The 19,273-nt window shown below is 35.5% G+C and overlaps 3 protein-coding genes across 6 annotated transcripts; 1 reads left to right on the forward strand and 2 right to left on the reverse strand.

Moving 5' to 3' along the window:
- Positions 1 to 567: 567 nt before the first annotated feature.
- On the reverse strand, positions 568 to 8,519 carry LOC105201895 (nuclear pore complex protein Nup153). 2 transcript variants are annotated; one of them, XM_011170174.3, is made up of 9 exons: positions 8,279 to 8,519; positions 6,989 to 7,279; positions 6,617 to 6,923; positions 6,228 to 6,448; positions 5,740 to 6,122; positions 4,468 to 5,666; positions 2,375 to 4,368; positions 1,701 to 1,825; positions 568 to 1,624 (listed from the first exon to the last, which is right to left on the reverse strand). In XM_011170174.3, exons 1-9 carry the CDS (start codon positions 8,351 to 8,353, stop codon positions 1,555 to 1,557), a joined length of 4,665 nt encoding a protein of 1,554 aa, XP_011168476.1. In that variant the 5' UTR covers positions 8,354 to 8,519; the 3' UTR covers positions 568 to 1,554. The 2 variants fall into 2 exon arrangements, with proteins under 2 accessions (XP_011168476.1, XP_039309852.1); XM_039453918.1 differs by having other exon boundaries at positions 2,375 to 5,666.
- A 253-nt stretch (positions 8,520 to 8,772) lies between these two features.
- Positions 8,773 to 12,364, forward strand: LOC105201892 (negative elongation factor D). 2 transcript variants are annotated; one of them, XM_011170170.3, is made up of 7 exons: positions 8,775 to 9,086; positions 9,496 to 10,471; positions 10,768 to 11,020; positions 11,092 to 11,302; positions 11,387 to 11,527; positions 11,600 to 11,729; positions 11,800 to 12,364. In XM_011170170.3, the coding sequence occupies exons 2-7, from the start codon at positions 9,496 to 9,498 to the stop codon at positions 11,832 to 11,834; spliced, it is 1,746 nt and encodes a 581-aa protein (XP_011168472.1). In that variant the 5' UTR covers positions 8,775 to 9,086; the 3' UTR covers positions 11,835 to 12,364. The 2 variants fall into 2 exon arrangements, 1 of the variants encoding a protein (XP_011168472.1); XR_005575618.1 differs by lacking the exon at positions 11,800 to 12,364 and having other exon boundaries at positions 8,773 to 9,086; positions 11,092 to 11,270.
- Positions 11,882 to 13,232, reverse strand: LOC105201893 (protein stunted). Of its 2 annotated transcripts, XM_026133279.2 has the most exons (4): positions 13,075 to 13,232; positions 12,705 to 12,835; positions 12,455 to 12,480; positions 11,882 to 12,004 (listed from the first exon to the last, which is right to left on the reverse strand). In XM_026133279.2, the coding sequence occupies exons 1-3, from the start codon at positions 13,101 to 13,103 to the stop codon at positions 12,467 to 12,469; spliced, it is 174 nt and encodes a 57-aa protein (XP_025989064.1). In that variant the 5' UTR covers positions 13,104 to 13,232; the 3' UTR covers positions 11,882 to 12,004; positions 12,455 to 12,466. The 2 variants fall into 2 exon arrangements, with proteins under 2 accessions (XP_025989064.1, XP_011168473.1); XM_011170171.3 differs by lacking the exon at positions 12,455 to 12,480.
- Between the last annotated feature and the right edge of the window lie 6,041 nt (positions 13,233 to 19,273).

A 19,273-nucleotide genomic window follows, 5' to 3' on the forward strand; every position in this document is an offset into this window, starting at 1 on the left:
ATATCCATGGATATATATATATATATATCCAAGATATAAGTACATATATATATATATATATATCCAAGATATAAGTACATATTTAAATACTTATATGTACAAAAATTATACCCAATAAAATAATAACAAAATCTCTTTAGAAGCCCCATAATAATTTATTTCCATTATTTAACTTATCCTTCTTTCAAATTTATTTCACTCACTCTATGATAAAGCATACATTATAATCCTATCAAAATGGCATTCAGTATTTTCTTATAGGATTATTTCATTCAATATATAAAAAAAATATATAATTTCGACTACTCAATGGAAACGTTCAGTAATCGTCAGTTTGTACTATCCGAATGCCATTTTTTTGTATATTACACTTTTCCTGGACTAGTTCTACAAAGATTGTGTAGGGCTGCCCACGGAATTCTAATTGAAATATAATTATATTTATACGTTTATATATATATATAGTGGGATTTTATTGATATATAGCCAGTTCACAATGCTCGTAATGTCACGATATTTTACAAGTGTAGGCTGGCATCATCACAAACATTACAACATATATGATAATTTAGTTACACATAGAACTACGTAAAATTTTAAAATGATATAAACTAAAAAATGTGACGATAACATACATGTGTATGTAAAGAAAAAAAAATAAATAAAAATTACTAATTTTTTAACAATTTAAGCAAAATCAGATGACTCAACATTGATATTTTGTATTTTAAATGAAAAAATATTCGGGAAAACATTGCATTTTAAAAATCAAATGTGAAATTATGAAATATTACATAAAATTAATATAAATTTAAATTATGAGAATTATGTTAATCTTCTCAAACTTATCTTTTCTTATTCAAAAAGTTTTTTCATTAAAATTCAAATGTATCAAAGATATTAGGTATTAGCACTTATATGTTTTAACCTGTATTTAATTAAAAAATTACAATGCCTGCGCACATAATATTTCTTAATCAAATCCAATAAGTTGCACGTCAAGACTTTTACAAAGCGTGCTACGAGCTGTGACTGACTTATACTTACCTGAACAAGTGGCAAACCCACTCCCACTAGTATTTAGTACTTCAATTGCACGTGTTAAGTGCGTATTAATTTTCTTTGTCGAGGTATACTTTTCGATTTCGGCAAATATGTATGCTATTTTGAATACGTCATATCGGTACATATACATTACGTCCAATTTTTTGGTAAGGTCTCAGTAATGCAACGCCATCACGATTTACTGGCTTCATGCCAACTCCAAGATATTATTTTCGTTATAACTTGTATAATTTAAATAATTTATAATTTACATTTTCCTGCAGAGAGAGAGAGAACACAAGTGGTTGTACACAAGCATGTTCGGGTAGCTTCGGATTACTATATTACAAAGATGCTTGGTATATACCACCACACTGCAATTGATTGATGTATAAGAGAATTTCATTGTACATCTTTTTATATAACGCCTAACATATAGACACACTCAGATATACAGACAGATGTAGGGACGCACCTGAGTGTATGCGTGAACGTGTTGTCATATACTCTCTACCGCGCGCATCTTCGAAATGCTTTTTTGATTTTCCGTGGTGGTGCTGTTGCCGATTGAGGTGGAGCGCTGTAAAATAAGATGTATTATTTAATACGTATCCTGTAAAGTATAAACGCAAGAAAATATAAATCAAGATATTTACTTAAATGCTGTTGGTGCACTTCCTTTGGTAAAATTGAATGAAGGCCGACTATTTGGGTCAAAAGCTACCGCGGGAGTAGAAGCAGAATTAAAATTGAATCCTCCGGTTGACGCAGATGTAGACGGCTGTAACATTACAATCAATACCATGATTAAGATCTAGTTAGAAAGAAAATAAAAATAAAGAAAAGGAAATTAAGACACAAAGATCGGTGGAATAGAAGTCGTACTAAAAAAAAAGAGGAAGGTAGAATACAAAGAAAAGATGCAACGGACAAGCAAAGAGACAACGGAAGAAGAGAGAAGTATATAAAAGAGAAAAATAAGATAAGTGAATGGTTTGGAAAAAGTAAAAGGAGGAATTATGAGAAAATTGAAAAGGGAGGCAGATGTTTAGAAATAAATAAAAATAGTGCGGACTTGAAGGCAACGTTTGATAATGACGACAGAAAAATTCTATAAATCTTAAAAAAAAAAAAAAAAAAAAAAAAGAAATAAAGACCAAATAAGAAATTTCTAGACAAGGAAGGACATGTTCTGTGTGTGAATCTTCTTTTTAATTTATACCAATCAATATCAATTTGGAATTAAAAAGGACAAATTGTTTAATAAATATTATAATGAATCTGTTTTTAACACATTAAAGTGTATATATAAGAACTCATGTATATTTACCATTCCTCCAAAATTAAAACCTCCTGATGGCGTAGCACCTGGAGCTGCAGATCCAAAATTGAATCCTGTACTAGATGAAGGAGTAGACGAAAATGACGATGTTGCTTGAGTCTGCGGAGTTGCTTGTGGAGTACCGAACATCGGAGTTGCCACTGCGCCTTGACCAAATGCCGCCGGTGTTTCTTGTTTAGGTGGATTAAACGTAAAATTGGCAGTGTTCGTTGAAGCGGAGTTCGCTCCAAATGTACCACTACCAAACGTATTGTTATTACTCTGCGGCGTACTTGAATTGTTACCGAACGTGAAGAGCGATTTCGCGGACGACGACGTAGCCGGATTAATATTTGCGGAGAAGTTAAATCCACCGCTTGCCGATTGTTGCGACGAAGTCGAACCGAACGTGAATAAAGACGGGTTTGCAACAGTAGTTTCACTAGGCTTGGTGGTTGAGAATATAGTGGGTGTTGTCGTAGTACCGCCGAAAGCGGATGTGGTATTACTTCCAAAAGCCGGGGCATTAGCCGAGCCAAAGGGTATTGAAGTAGCATTGTTGGACGGCGTGCCGAACGTTGATAGAGGGTTTGCCGCGGGTGAATTGAATGCGGGCAACTTCGTTTCCGGTGTACCGAAAATCGATGGTTTATTTTCGGTGTTACTGCCAAACGTTGGAACTTTGTTCTCGGGTGTAGCATATCCTAACGGCTTATCTCCCGTCGCAGTAAACGACGGTTTGTACGTGCCGAATGTTATCACCTTCGATTCATTATTGAATAGCGGTGTGGCACTCGGGAAGAGTGGAATAGCAGCTGAAGTATCATTCACGGTTTTATTAGTTGATGGAGTAGTCTCAGTTACCTTGTTTCCTGCAAACGACACATTCGTGGACAACGAGGCGGATGACGTCGGAATTTGACCAAAAGACGGTATTGTGGTTGGCTGAGATGACGTCTTTGAATTGGAAAATGTGAAAGTAGGTTGAGCAAAAGTTGGAAGACAAGTAGTCGTTGCATTCGTGGAAGTTGTAGTAACAGTGCTTATACTGCTTTGTACCCCGAATGAAAATATCGGCTTCGGTTTTGCGTCTGATATATTTGTTGTAGTATCTTTTTGTGTCAATAACGACGGTAACGTCGTATTAGTGCTAATTGGTACCGTATCAGTTGTTACCACTGGCTTGGAGCTTTCTGTTACAGTGGTTACAAAGGAAGTTTTTTGTACTTCCTTATTTGAATCAGACTGATTAAATCCTGGTTTCTGTACACCAAAGGTGAAAGAAGAAACAGTCGATAGAACGGTCGATGGAGCAGTCGGTGGAGCGCTGGACACAACGTTTATATTTTGTTTCTCACTTGCTGTTATTAAATTATCATTTTTTGGCATGCCAAAAAGTATTTCCTGTTTAGTTTCCTGATTTTGATTGGTATATTCTGGTTTTTCAGGATTTTTCATGTTGAATAGAAATCCTGTACTGCTAGAAGATGTTGTGACAGTTTTAAACTCTTCACTTACAGCTTTATTCTGTTCTTTTGGAATACCAAATGTAAATTGTGCCATACCACTATTCTGTTGTGCACTACCAAATTTGAATCCGTTTAAAGGAGATGTTGCGTCGGATTTAGATTGACTGTCAGTCTTATCTATGCCAAACTTAAATCCGTGTGGCCCACTTGAATTTGTTGTACAAGTTTGTGGTACACCAAATTTAAACTGCAAGGTAGAGCTGGTATTCGATGAAGATTCATTTGATTTTACAGTACCAGGTTTCAAAGCTTGACAAGCCACACATTCCATATTCTTTGAATCATTTTGTAGCATACAAGTATCGCAAGTCCATGCACCTTCCGGTTTTTTAAATTTATCTCCAAATCCATTACTCGATGTCTGTTCCGCTTTGCTTGGCTCGCCAGTAGAATTAGGTTTAGGGGTGCTACAGCAAGGACAACTGGTGACAGAATTGTTATTTCTAACAAGGCATCCTGGACATTCCCAGGAATCTTTGCTTGGTTTAAATTTAGGTTTAGGGGTGCTACAGCAAGGACAACTGGTGACAGAATTGTTATTTCTAACAAGGCATCCTGGACATTCCCAGGAATCTTTGCTTGGTTTAAATTTGTTCATTATTTCAGAATTATTAGATATTTCTTGCGTTGTCCGAACTTCTGTACTAGTATCCAACTTTTGCACAGATAACTCCGTGACATTATCAGTCTTCGGTTTTGTTTTTACAATAATAGGTTTGGATGTATTGCAACAAGGACACGTAATAACGTTCGCGGCGTTGCTTAGTAAACAACCGGAACATTCCCATGATCCTTCGGTAGGTTTAAACTTCTCCATTAGATTGAAATTTTGAGATTTAACAGGTTGTTGCATCGTAAAACTATTTCCTGGTTTTGGTGCAGTACACGCTACACATGTAGTGTCATTCTGTTTGTTTCTTACGGAGCAAGTTGCACACTCCCATTGATTTGAAGACAGTTTAAATTGAGAACCAAAGCAATCCTGTGCAATCGGCTTTGTTTCTACAATTGTATCCGTTGTTGGCGACGAAGTTTTTTCATTAGGATCAGGCCGAGAAATTTTACATGCAGTACACTGTTTGTCTGCACCGCTGTTCCGAATCATACATTCACTACACTCCCAAGACTCCATACCCTGTGTGCGGGTGATATCAAAATCTGAGCCAGCGAATGTACTGGTAGTCTTGTCAGTTGTTTCAAAAGTCAATCCCGAATTTGGCTGTCCAATAAAATTAGATTCCATTTTGTTAGATTTGGAAGAGAATGCATCTATAATGTTTCCTGATTTCAATTCCTGTGACATTGCGGATCCAACGGAATCATCTTTACTGTTTTTCACTTTGGCTTTTAATCTGGGTGCTGTGGATGAACCACTCCAAATGAAATTTGGTACGGATGTGATCGCACAATCAACAGTAAACTCATTTTCCGTTGTTGAAGGCAAATTTGAATTAGTCGCGTTAGTATTCGTGCAGACTTCAGCGTCGATTGGATTACTGAAGGTGAAATTGTTGACAGATTGTAAACTTCTCCCAGCATCTGTCACCTTGATAGGGCTAGCAAATGTAAAAGTATTTTCTTTATTTGCTACAGTTTTGCCTGCGGAATGTGAAGCTGGAGGTGATAGGGTAAAATTGAAATTGGGTAATGTCGTTATTGGCAAAGGTATGTTCGGCAAATTTACAGGCGCTACCGTTTCTTCTTGTTCTAAATTTATTTTAGACTTGCCCTTCAACTTGCCGCGGTACTTTTCATTATCGGTATCTTCCCTCCTAGAAAAAGTAAATTTAATAATTTATATTTTCGAAAAATACGAATTTGTGTAAATAAAAATACAAAACGTACCTCAACCGATACTCCTGTGGAGGCGGAGGTGGATCGCTACGAGCAGAAACGATTTTTCTAGCCATGAGAGTTGTATCTTGTAACTTTTGCCTTCGCCTCAACTTCAATATATCAGGGACGGTTGGTACTGTTAATTCGCGCGTCAAATGACGCAAACCAATTCTAGCGGAGGGGTTTACTATTTCTTCTCGCGCTCTTTTTTTAGTCGTTGCCGAAGACATACTCGTGTTCTTTAACGGGATTTTCTTCGCGTCAGATACAGGCGACGAAAAATGTTCTAATGCCTCTAGTATCTTTTTGGCGGTTTGACTCATACCCGATGAATCGACTCCATCGGAAGGTTTAACTTCAACATTGGTTCTCCTTGGTACTTTAAGTTGTATCTGAAATATATAGATTAATATAACCAATTGTATCAAATAATCTTTATTTAAAATAATTTAAGATACAAGGTTAAATCTCTTTTTAAAAACGATCAAGGTACGTACATCGTTTGAAGTGTTAAAAATATTTTGACTTCGTTTGTAAAGACCCGCTGCATTTGCACCCCCGAAAGTAATATTACCACTATAAAAAGGAGAAGATAGTGGAGATGCACGATCTGCAGCGTTTGTTACAATTGATGCGTTAAAACTCGGCCTGCGACTGCTTAAAGTATCACGAGAATTACTGTCTAGAAACAAGGACCTTGGAGATTGTAAATGATTAGCTGAAACGAAAATATATTTGTATTAACAATATATACGCCAGTGCATTATTTTTAAAAGAAGCAATTTCAGTCAAAACTTTAGCAACACATTTAATAAACTAATTTAATATTTGTACTAATATAATATTATTTTGATTAATTTTTATGTAATATATGATTTATACTCACTAAATGTCAATTTATCATCAACGTGCCTCTTTCTACTAGTAAAAGTCGAACTATACAACAAGTTTGATGAGCCTTCGTGCCTATTTATCTGTGGGATAAGTGAACTGCAACCACTGGTACTTTCACTGGATTCCGAATTATCATCCATGCCATTTGCTATTCCATTATTAGTCGACGAAGTTAGCGAATTTAAGTCAGACCTGTGAGACGTTACAGTCCTAATGTCCGTTTGTACCGCAGGAGTTGAGGATATTAAACGGCTTATTCCACTTGGACCAGCTGTTGCAGGTTCCAAAAAATCTTCTGTCTGGAAGTAAGTTCTAATAAGCAAAGTTCATTTACCTCTACCATCACTCTAAACTAATTAGTTACCATATCATTATTAACAGGATACTGCCCTTTAGAGGGCTCAACTGTATTCAATGCGGTTTTAACTCTCGATTGTATAGAAAATGTGCCAGGTGGATGGATCACATCCATACGAATACGTGCTCGTTTGCTAGGAGGAGGCTGCTGCGCATCATCCTCAAGCTCTGTTTCCACAATGTTCTCTGTACCATCTAACGCATCCTCATTACCTTGAGAGGTATTGAACCACTTACTAATCCATGAGGATTGTGGTATAAAATCTGTTACCTTGGTTGCCACCTTTCTTACAAAAGACTAAAAAATATAAATATACAAATATATGTAATATATTAGATGTGTATTAATGCAAGTTTGAATAATCAGTATTATATAATATTGATTGTATCCATGTGCATTATTGCACTTAAAAATAATTTTTAAGAATAATAATGCACAATTACATTTACACTACACGCTAAGCTCAAATACTACAAGTAGTGTTGAAAAAAATATAAAGAAATATATTCAAATCATTATTATAAGGGAATTAAAAAAAAAAATAATAATAGTACTTCTACGTAAAAATCAAATATAATGCTTGAAAATTTTATATAAAAAATAACATCTCACTGTTTTATGCTTATACTTTTTATTGGGTTAGGTTGCAAAAGTATATATTTCAAACCATTTTAGATTGCGTCACATTGTGCAATACAAAAAACAATGAATTTCTATTCTGATTTTAACAATGCTAAGATTTCGTGTGCGAGAGCTAAGTGCGTATGGTAATGTAACCATGAAAAGATTCGCGCGAAGACCTACGCGGAGCGCGCGATGCTCGGCAAGGAGGGGATGCGAGGACGAGAAAGAGCGAGAGGAAAAGAGAGAGAGGGAGGAACGCAGAGGAAAGCAATTCGCGTTTCTTAAATCCAGAGGCATATGCAAACGAGCGAATAAAGATGTCTTTCGCGAGTCTTAAACCGGAGTTGCGTTGCGACTTAAGACGTGCGTCTTCGCCGAGGATTCGTGTCGCGGGCGACGACCCGCGCGCGAGCAACACAGGCAGGAGATTGAGGTTATCATCGGATCTCGCACACATAACCGCGACCACCGCAGGTATCGCATGGGAGTCTTGGCGTGGGGAAAGGGCGGGCACGCGAGACACCATGCGGCAAAGGGTCGGCGCTCGATGTCGATTCGATCGCCCCCGTGCTATCCCGGCCATGAAGGTAACGAAGGGGCGCGCGAAGGGCGCGCGCGACTCGTCACCGCTGCGGCGATCGCGGCGTGGCGCGCCGTGATGAAGATACTCACGTTGTTCACGTCGTAGGGCTTCGCGTTGCGCGACGACGGCCGCCTGCCGGCCGGATTGCCGCCTTCCCTGGGCATGATTAGCCGATCTTCACTCCCTGACACCGTCGCTGCACGACGACCGTTACGAAATGCACGCGCGCGTCGCGACCATCGCCTCCGTGGAAAAATTCGGTCACCGCCGGAACCGCGCACCACCTTTCCTACCTCCTGCGGACGAGAGAGAGCCACGAGAGGAAATATGGCCGCGCTCGGATCACGAAGACCGCCACCGGGGCGCCAGCAGGCTTCCTTTAAATCGCCCCCGACCGCGCCTGCGCCGATCACGTGACTTGAGCGCGTTGCGCGTTCTCGCTGCCGTGCCATTCGGCCAATCGAAAGCGCGATTTCGGACTACTTTGGAGTCTGGACTTTTTGCTCCGTTCGACTCGGTGTGCCGCGCGCGACGGAAAGCGACGCGCTATCAACCAATCGCGTTCCATTGTGATTTCTGGATAAAAAGGAGCACATAAATACAAGGGTATACAAGGAGACCCGACTATAAATTCTGCCAGATGGTTGTGCTGTTGCGCTTCGTTTTATTGCGAGGAGTCAAATAAATCATTTGAAAATTTAGAAATAAACTAAAATATTACGATCCGAGTGACTGGCTCCAAGGTTTCAAGAAAACTTTCCGGAATATCGGACATTGGAGGATTGTTTACTGCGTGTGGATTACGCATTATTTCATACCGTTGGACACTTTGGACAGCCGTTGGCAAGTAACGCAGTGTAATCTGTGTAACGCAGCACTGTGCATTGTTTGAGAAAGGTTTGTAATAAGATAATAATCTTTAACTTATTGGCACATGGAGAAATATATCTTTTGTTTAGAATATCGTAATATATATTTTGAAATAAAAAATTTGTGTGAAAGTGCTTGCTATTTTATAAATTATAATCTTAACCTATGTTTGTATATTTTATTATGTTATCTTTAAGTATGTGTTACATTAAAGTTTACTTGTACAATGATTATTTATAAGAAAGCTTGATAAATAATTATATTCTCACGTATATAATTTTATTTAAATTTTTATTATTTTAAATAAAAAGTATCATTGAATTTATGGTTTGCAGCGTATCTTGGAATAAAAAAAAAAACTGCATTATATTGAAATTACTGCATTACAAACTGCATTATATTACACTGATATTAACAATTAATATAATTAATGTAGATGGAGAGCGATTACGATGACGACCGTAGTGGTTGGGGAGACGAGATGAATCGGAGCATTGATGAATGCAGTGGGGAAGATACATTTGATAATCCACAGGAAGTTTTGAACGAGTGCTTAGATAAGTTTAAGACAGCTGACTATATAATGGAGCCTGGCATTTTTGCCCAACTTAAAAGATACTTTCAAGCTGGAGGAAATCCTGAACAAGTTATAGAATTGTTGTCCAAAAATTACACAGCTTGTGCACAGACTGCAAATCTACTTGCAGAATGGTTGATTCTTGCTGGCGTAAAGGTCACTGATGTTCAGGCAATGGTGGAAAACAATTTGAAGGATATGATTCTTAAAACATTTGATCCTAAGAAAGCAGACAAGATCTTTACAGAGGAGGGTGAAACTCCTGCCTGGTTGACGGAAATGATACAGCACCCTACCTGGCGATCCCTTATTTATAGACTCGCAGAGGAGTACCCAGATTGCTTAATGTTAAATTTCACTATCAAACTTATATCCGATGCTGGATTTCAAGGTGAGATTACAAGCATTTCAACTGCAGCTCAGCAAATTGAGGTTTTCTCGCGTGTGTTGAAGACTGCAATAGCTGGATTTCTTCAAAATACAGAAAACTGGCAGTCCAGCATACAAGAGTGTGCAAAAATGGTGTGCCACGGTCAACACACCTATGTGTACAGTCAAGTCTTGTTGCAAATTCTTGCACAAGAATCTCGCGGCGGTTTCATGATGAAAAGACTTTCCCAAGAAATCACAAAGTGTGCACAACAAAATCGACATGATGTCACCCCAATAACAATGGCCCTGAATGGCGCTGCTAGCAGTCCTGGAGCATGTCAAGCACTAGCTTCTATGTTATCAAGGAATACCTTAAATCCTGCTGATATCACAGTCTTATTTAGAAATTATTCTGCAGCAGAGCCACCTCCTATTGAACTGTTGCGCAATCCACAATTTTTAGGTAAATTGATATTTACAATAATAAATCAGATTTTTGCTTTCCATCATAGAGTTCTACTTTTACCAGATCAAAGTATTATGATTTATAATGAAATTGTTTGTCAATAATTTTGATTTAGTTTTTACAATAATAGTTTTTTAACATTTCATATATTTGGAATAATAAAATAAAAAGTAAATATCTAAGTCTTTCTGTTAGCGATTTGTTAAGCATTTAGTTTATCATTAAGTTATCTAGTTTCTCTAAGAAATTAAATTATTAAACTATGATAAAATTTTGTATTTTCTTTCTTACAGAATTACTGGTTGATGCACTTTTTAAGCCCGGTGTAAAGATAAATCCTGAACATAAATCAAAGTACATATATTTACTGGCTTATGCAGCAAGTGTATGTGAAACAACTGTTAAAAAAAGCAACACTCGCAAAATTAATAAGGACGAATTGAAAACGACTATCCAGGCAATCGAGAAAGTACATAACATATGTAATATAAACAAAGGATCGACTGAGCTAATAGCAGAGTTGCACACTTTGTATCAAAGCATACGGTATGACATTAATTTTGAATAGCTTCTTTGTCAAAAAACAAAAAGATTTTTTATTAATATGTTTATTACAGATTTCCCGTTGTAAGTGTAGGTGTGATACGATGGGTAGAGTGTACTGTGACTGAACCATCATACTTCAAATTATGTACGGAGCATTGCCCTGTGCATCTTGCCTTACTGGACGAGGTTGTAGTTTGCCATTCTTTGTTACATCCAAAAATACTAAGATTACTTGTGCAGTTATTTGAAAGTAAGCAAGACGAATTGGAGATACTTGTACAAGTATGCATATTTCATATATTTGAAATTAATTAATAGAATAAACAATTATCGATAGTTTATACGAACGATTTTTCTACCATGTAGTTGGAGATGAAAAAGATGTTGATCGATAGAATGGTGAACTTGTTAAGCAGAGGCTGCGTAGTACCTGTTGTGTGTTATATTAAACAATGTTGGCAACGTGGAGATACAGATGTATCTTTAATTAGATATTTTGTTACCGAGGTAAATTATAATACTGTTCTTTCAATGGATTATTATATCGATTATTATTACAATGTAGATTTATGATGTTAGGTCCTGGAAGCGATAGCCCCTCCATATACAAGTGAATTTGTACAATTATTTTTGCCAATGGTAGAAAACGAAGAGATTACTGGAACTATGCGTGGAGAAAGTGAAAACGATCTGGTTTCTGAATTTATTGGTGAGTACAATGTTCAAAAGCGAGTAATTTGCTAGAAGTATTTTTGTAACAAAAACATCTTATTTTTTAGTACACTGCAAGACACACTGCCCTGTTGGGAGATGACGTTATAAAAATTAATCACAAGTAGGTGAAATCAGAAAAGAAACAAGCACAGTGCGAAGAATGTTTTTATTTTATACAGAGACAGAGATCCTCATACATACTTATGGCTATAAATGTATATTGGATGGCTCTTGCATCCATCTGTGATATTGTCATCTAGGCATCTTTTTCTGTAATAAAAGTATATGTATATATATTAATGTAGAAATATTATAAATTTAAAGTGGGTGAGATTTATTAATAAACACACATAAAGAAAAAATGTTAATTGGCCTTAAACAAAAATTTTAACATTGTTATATTTATAACTTTATATTCAAACGCTATCTTGTATAGAGTAAAAAATAAACTTTATCCTTAAGTATAAAAACATTGGTTTCATGTTAGAAATACAACATATTGCTTGGAATTATGAAGATATAATGACATAAATGATTGTTAGATCCTTTTATACACAATAAGAAGTAATAGAGAACTGCTAATTGTATTATACACAATAATCAAGTTAAAATAAACACTTTCTGAAATAAGTTGTCACGCCTGTATTAAAAGCTATTAGTATTAAAGACATTCTATTGACAAACAAAAAATGTTTCTCTATATTTCTAACGTTAACTTACTGATCATTACGATCACATCTTTTCAGCTGTAACAAAATATATTGTACAAATATATTATAATAAAAGGATAATAGAACAAGCATAAATATAAATAAAAAAGTATTCTATCTGAAGTTTATCAAGAAAAAAATAATGACGGAAATGATAGGTAAATTATTATTTAAATGATAAGAGTAGTAAATGGTAAAGATTAACATTCCGCTTAACAATAAATTCGAGAATGCAATAATAAATCTGAAAGCATACGTACTGACAGGTTTCCCATCTTTCCATTGAGTAAACCTCACATTGACTTCATCACGTTTAACAGCCTCTGCCCTAAAGTCAGCTTTCAAAGCTTGCCTGACTAACCTAGCTGCGATCTGAGAATAATTGATGTAACTGTAACGAGAAAAAAGGAAAAATTCATGTATATATTTATATATATATGTACAGTCTCCAGTCTTTAAAATATATCCATAAATAACAAATAACATTAATATTAAATTAAAATGAAATTTTGTATTAACGACCAGAACACAAATTCAGTTACATAACCATTTTTGGTCAAAGACTATTGTGCACATGGTGTGCATAAGAGAGATGAAACATAAAATAATGACAATAATTGATTTCCTTACTTCAATCCTGCCTGTCTCCACGCTGACATTTTTTTTTTGTTAATTATAAGTATTCGACAAAAGACGAGGAAAATCTTGACGACAGATGACACAGCCGTAGCGCTAATACGGCAGGAGAAATAACTTTGGTGAATCGCGCATGCGTGTATCTGTAGCCACGGAATATTGGAAGCTTTCAGTCATTTAAAAGTCTAGTAGGAAGTAGTAAACTGATCCTTCCTTTTTCCTTTGTCTTTTGGGTATTTGAAACAAAAAAAGTCATATATTTATAAACAGAATATATTACATTTTTTGGTTCTATTCCATAGCACCTCGAAAGTTGAAATAGTCGAAATAGTCGAATCGATAATCGATCGATGTTGGGTAGGGAGATAATTTGACTCATATTTTAATTTATTTACATTTTTTTAACGTTATTTAGAAGTAATTATAATCTAAGACACATGTAATTATAATCTTAAACATAATAATAATTTGCATTGAATGCAAAAAATGAACGGAAAGTTAAGATCGAGATACGTAATGTCGATCTTGGCGCGTGAAGTTAACCGCGTGCCGCGGAAACGAAGCCGCTTCTCATCATCTGATGTTGCATTCACTTCATTTACAGAACGCGGCGGACGCGAGACGGATCGGCTCCGAAACGGAGGCATTATCGCGGTTCGTTTAACAGGTGAGCGATATCTTACATTAATAGTTATTATCAAATTAATCTTCGTGTAACGTAGATACTCGTACGTTGCGTGGCCGCGGCGTGAGCACGGCGTCGAGTTTGACGCGTGTAAAGTTGACCGCGCACGAAAACAAAGCCGGCTCGCCATTTTAACGCGCATTTACGTCTGATTACAGTGGACGCGATGCAGGTCGGAGCGGGAGCAAGTGGCATCGTAAACTCGTTAATAGGTAAGTCTATATTAATCTCGCGATCATTTAAGTTTGCTGCTCGATAATATGTTGCGAAAAATGCACAAACGCTAAGTTGAGTATGGGACATAGTAGCGTTGTCGCGGTGACGCGACCGCTGCGTCGGTCTTGTCGCGTGAAGTTGACTGCGCGGACACGAATCCGCTTCTTGCCACCTTCAGTTGCATTCACATTTCTTTTACAGAACACAACGGGCGCGGGGTGGATGGGCTCCGGAACGGAAGCGTCATCGCGGCTCGTTTAACAGGTGAGCGAAACCTCGCATTAATAGTTATTGCCAAAAGTTAATGATCGCGTAACGTAGATTCAATACTTGTTCGTTGCGCGGTTGCGGCGCGAGCGTGGCGTCGAGTTTGACGCGTAAAATTCACTGTGCGAGAACGAAGCCGGCTCGCCATCTTGATTCACATTTACGTGTCTGATTGCAGAACATGGCGGATGCAGGATGCATCGGAACTGGAGCAAGCGGCGTCGCGACTCGTTTAACAGGTAAACGAAATCAATCTCAATCTCAATCGCGTCAATATTAAGTTTAATCATCGTGTAATACAAATTCTGTACTCATACCGGCAATTCGTACAAACGCGTATTTCGCGATAATTACTTGGTCGAAGATATTATCGCGCTTGCTTTCTGTTGACAACGACGATATATATGTATATTATCGCAAGTAACGTGCGCGAATGTTGAGCTTATAACATTAATATGCTTCTAACGTATAACACAAAATAATAATTGTCATAAAAGACATTTGTACATTTGTTGCTTGAGATACGGACCAGTGCATGAATGTGAAGTTGAGAGCGGGATGTGTGGCGTCGCTACGTCACAAGTGTAGCGTCGCTATGAAGTTGTCCGCGCGGGAGATGAAACCGTTTCGTCTTCTTAATTGCATTTATTTTTTATTTGCAGAACACGGCGCAGAAAGGATCAATTTTGGAACGAATGGCATTACGATTCATCTAATTAGTAAGCAAAGTTTACATTAACAATGCATTTATTTTTAAACAACACCTAATTATCGTATGAAAAATAGATTCGATATTCGTTTGCGACATAACATTCAATTCTTGTATTTTAATAATTTATTTTTATTAAAACTTTATGCGAGAGAACCAACAGCATCGCGAAAAAGCGGCTACAATAACTTCGATATATTCTTTACATGCCTTTTTTTAGAAATTATTAGCAGGCAGCGCGCACGTTAGCTAAAAGCGATCTCTGATTGATATTTTTTGACGTGGAAAAGTTATTGACGCCATTGATGTTGAATCAATATTGATCCGACTTATCATTTCACTTTGGGTACTTTTATTACATATCTATCGAAATTATAAAAAACGATACTTGCATACAAAAATAATTTTCCCATATATTTATTTTTAATATTATTTCTATTTGAATATTTTTTTGTATTTGAATACTTTGTTGTGTTACAGATCGTATAGTATTGTATGAACTACAATTCTAGTATTGCACATGGGAATATAATTAGAAGAGGAAATCTGATGACTCAGAAATAGATCAGACTTAAAGGAAGTATCGGGCTTCGGTGGAGCAACTTTGCGGTAATCATTATTGTTTACATACGTAAAATGAATTCATAAATTTATTTTTATAAAGTTATTCTTTTTGAAAATGTATAATTATAATATTTTACAATAATTTAAAAGCAATTAAAAAATTCTATGCGTGTAAGAACCATCTTTTAAATCATTTATTATTTTGAAAGCTATTTTAATAAAAATCTTATATTTATACGTTACAGATTCATCATAGCGACGTATTTGATAACTCCACTGTTGCGCATCAATTGGTGAGTGATAAAAAAAATTTATTACATAAATTGTCCAAAAATGATTTATGCTATGCAATATATAAATTCTAACCAGACAGGTTATTCATATTTCTTATTAAAACACATTAGAATCCAAACAGAAGTGTATAATCAATATTAAATTTTTGTAAAGAAATATAATGGACTTGAATATATGTAGATAATAAGATATTTGTTTACACTTTAATAAACGAAACGATAAATTGCATTAATTTGATACAGACAGTAAATAAACTTTCAATAAGTCTAATATTTGGAAATAATCCCATAATCAAAATGAACAAAATAAAAGCAGAAATTCTGCTTCTGTGTTCACCAGAAACTTTCAATCATACAAGACTTGTTAATATAATTAGATCATTTTTTTCAGTGTAAGCAAGAATATAAAATTTTCTTGAAAGATTTTATAATCTTAAACAAACATAACTTGCTTAAATGAAGAATATTTTTTCTTCGTGGAAGCAAATTACGTCTGTTTATAAATTCTTCCAAAAAGATTTTATATTCTCGCTTATATATGAAATAATAAATTGTTGATTTGACACTAATTTTTTTCTGTGTGAGTGCATTTTGATGAACCTAGTAGAATTTTTAGTTATTATAATAGAACTCGATATCATATACAATCTGGAAGGCTGATAGACTTTATTATAAACTGATAATTTCTATTTCTGGTAATATTTCTGATTCGTCTATTTTTGAACAGACGTATTGGTTGACTAAATCAAATTTTTAAACATGGCAACAAGACTATATTTTTCCAAGGCATTTAAATTTCTATTTCATTTTTTTTGTGTTATGCGTACAAGACATTGCAACTAATAAAAAATAATTTTCGCATTCACATAAGCATACTTATGTGCCAAATATGGGATACGATTTGGTATCGGAGACCGTTGCAATGTGCACTCTGACTTTTCGTCACGTTATCGGTTCAGTGAGACCATGTCTCATTGCACCTAACGTCTAACCGGCCGATCAGCTGGATTAACCACGATTTATGAGCATGTCGCGGGTTGACAAAAGCACCCCAGAAAGTGCGTCTCCTTTAAGTGACTTGCTGCCTGCGACTATGGCTTGTAAGATACAAGTGTCGTATGAATCGTGGTTAAAAAAGCTTAGTCGACGTTAGACGTGCGTTAAACGTGATACAAAAAGCAAAACGCATTCGCAACGACCTCACTATCGACCCCGTATTCTTCGCATCCGAATTGCTAATTTGTTATTTCGTTAATCGCGTAACAGGCAATGTCTCTTGCAGGTGCCTCGAGATGATGCTTGCAGCACTACAAAATGATTTTTTCAATGCAGAAATTTTTTTTATCTTTACGTATAATTTTTATTTCTATTTTAAGTTTTTGTGATAAATGCACTAGACATTGTGATTCGTCCAGAAAATAATTTTTGCGTTTGATTAAACACATCTGAAATTATAGGGTACGATTGGGTATCGGAGATCGATGCAATGTGCACTCTGACTTTTTGTCACGTTATCGGTTCAGTGAGACCATGGACTCTCATTGGACTTGGCGTCTAACCGGCCGATTAGCTGGATTAACCACGATTTGTGAGCATGTCGCGGGTTGACAAAAGCACCCCAGAAAGTGCGTCTCCTTTAAGTGACTTGCTGCCGGCGACTATGGCTTGTAAGATACAAGTGTCGTACGAATCGTGGCTAAAAAAGCTTAGTCGACGTTAAACGTGCGTTAAACGTGACGCAAAAGGCAGGACTCATTCGCAACGAGCTCATTATCGATCCCGTATCCATCGCGTCTGAACTGCTAAATCGTTATTTCGCGAATCGAGTAGCAAGCAATGTCTTTTACACATACCACGAAGAAGATACTTGCAAAATATAAAATAATTTTTTAAAAATTGAACTATCATTGAAGAAAAGGTCTTATTAAATCATTTAAAAGTTAGATTCAACTAATACATCTGTTTAAAAACGGACGAATCAGAAATCTTGTAGGAATTTCCAAATTATAGTTACATCTATTAAATGTTCAGATTATAATACTATTATAATAACCAGAAATTCTGCTTTTAAAGAAAAAAATATTTTTTATGTAAACAAGTTAGGTCTGTTTAATATTATAAATTCTTTTATAAAGATTTTATATTTTTGCTTATATATGAAATAATGAATTGTTTATTTGTTCTCATTTTTTTTCTGTGTTAGTGCGTTTTGGTGAAATTAGCAGAATTTTTGATTTTGATAATAGATCTCGATATCTTCTAATTAGAATGTTTCATAGATTTAATTAATTTTTTATTTGCTTCAGCAAACTTATTCTTTCCTTTTATAAAACTGACGTATGTACACTCGTCGACGATTTAAATAAACGAACCTGTTCGTCGCGTCGCGCGTTTGTTCCGGGAGTGCCGTTTAAAGTAACTGAACTTAATTAGTCCACGGGCGCAATTATTCGCGAGTGTACCGCGAGTGCAACGAGAGGAAGAGAAGGAGGCCTGGAAGGCATTATGGGTTGACATACCAACTTTTCGGTTAGTTATTTCTTTTTTATATATTATTTAACAAAAAAATTGTTCTTGTAAAACTATAAACTCTTATACTTAAAAGAAAGAGATTTTAAAAAATTATATATTTTCTTCTCTATTAATATTTATTAAATAAACAAATAAAATTTATTAAATTAAATAATTGTTCTTTAAAATATTAAACATTTTGAGTGTTGCTATAACTTTTCTTATACTTGTGTGTTACAGATTAACGTCGCAGGAGGATCCGTGAGAAGGAGGAGGAGGAGGAGGAGGAGGCCTGAAAGAAGCATCGAGCCTCGGCGAAGCAACCTTAGGGTAAATATAAAATTCTTATTTATATAACATTAATAATCTTTTTCTCTCTATTTTTCGCTGTTGGGTAAAGATGCACAAAACGTTAAATATACATAGCACTGCAGCTTTGACGCTTAAATGTGCAATTATCTATTATTCAAATTAGATATCGTACACATTTTTATCTATATTCTACATATTTATATAATTATTATTTAACAGTTTCCCTGTAATTTAGTGTATACCATTTTATCGGTTTTGCCTAACGTGTGCGATTCTTTTCCTTTTCGTCGTATAAATTATTTCCTAACATAGTGATAACGCTAATCATTTCTTTTTTTTTTTAAAGTAATGTCTGAACATTATGTGAACACTTTTGTTTCATAGTCTCTTAATTATCGCTAATATTATACAATATAATTTTCACGTCTCCTATTATAAGTTTTAACGAATATTACTCATTTTATCGTTTTTTAACAAAGTTTTTGTTGTAATCATAATTGTATTATATTGTCTCTAAATGATTGGCGCGTAACAACATATAATATACAAATTTTTATTGTTGAAAATACAAACAATTGATCGAAGTATTATCATAAATTTAACTAAGTAGGCCATGGTTCTTTAGTCGTAAATTAT

The sequence above is a fragment of the Solenopsis invicta genome, chromosome 9 (assembly GCF_016802725.1).
Source record: "Solenopsis invicta isolate M01_SB chromosome 9, UNIL_Sinv_3.0, whole genome shotgun sequence".
Classification (NCBI taxonomy): Eukaryota; Metazoa; Arthropoda; class Insecta; order Hymenoptera; family Formicidae; genus Solenopsis; species Solenopsis invicta.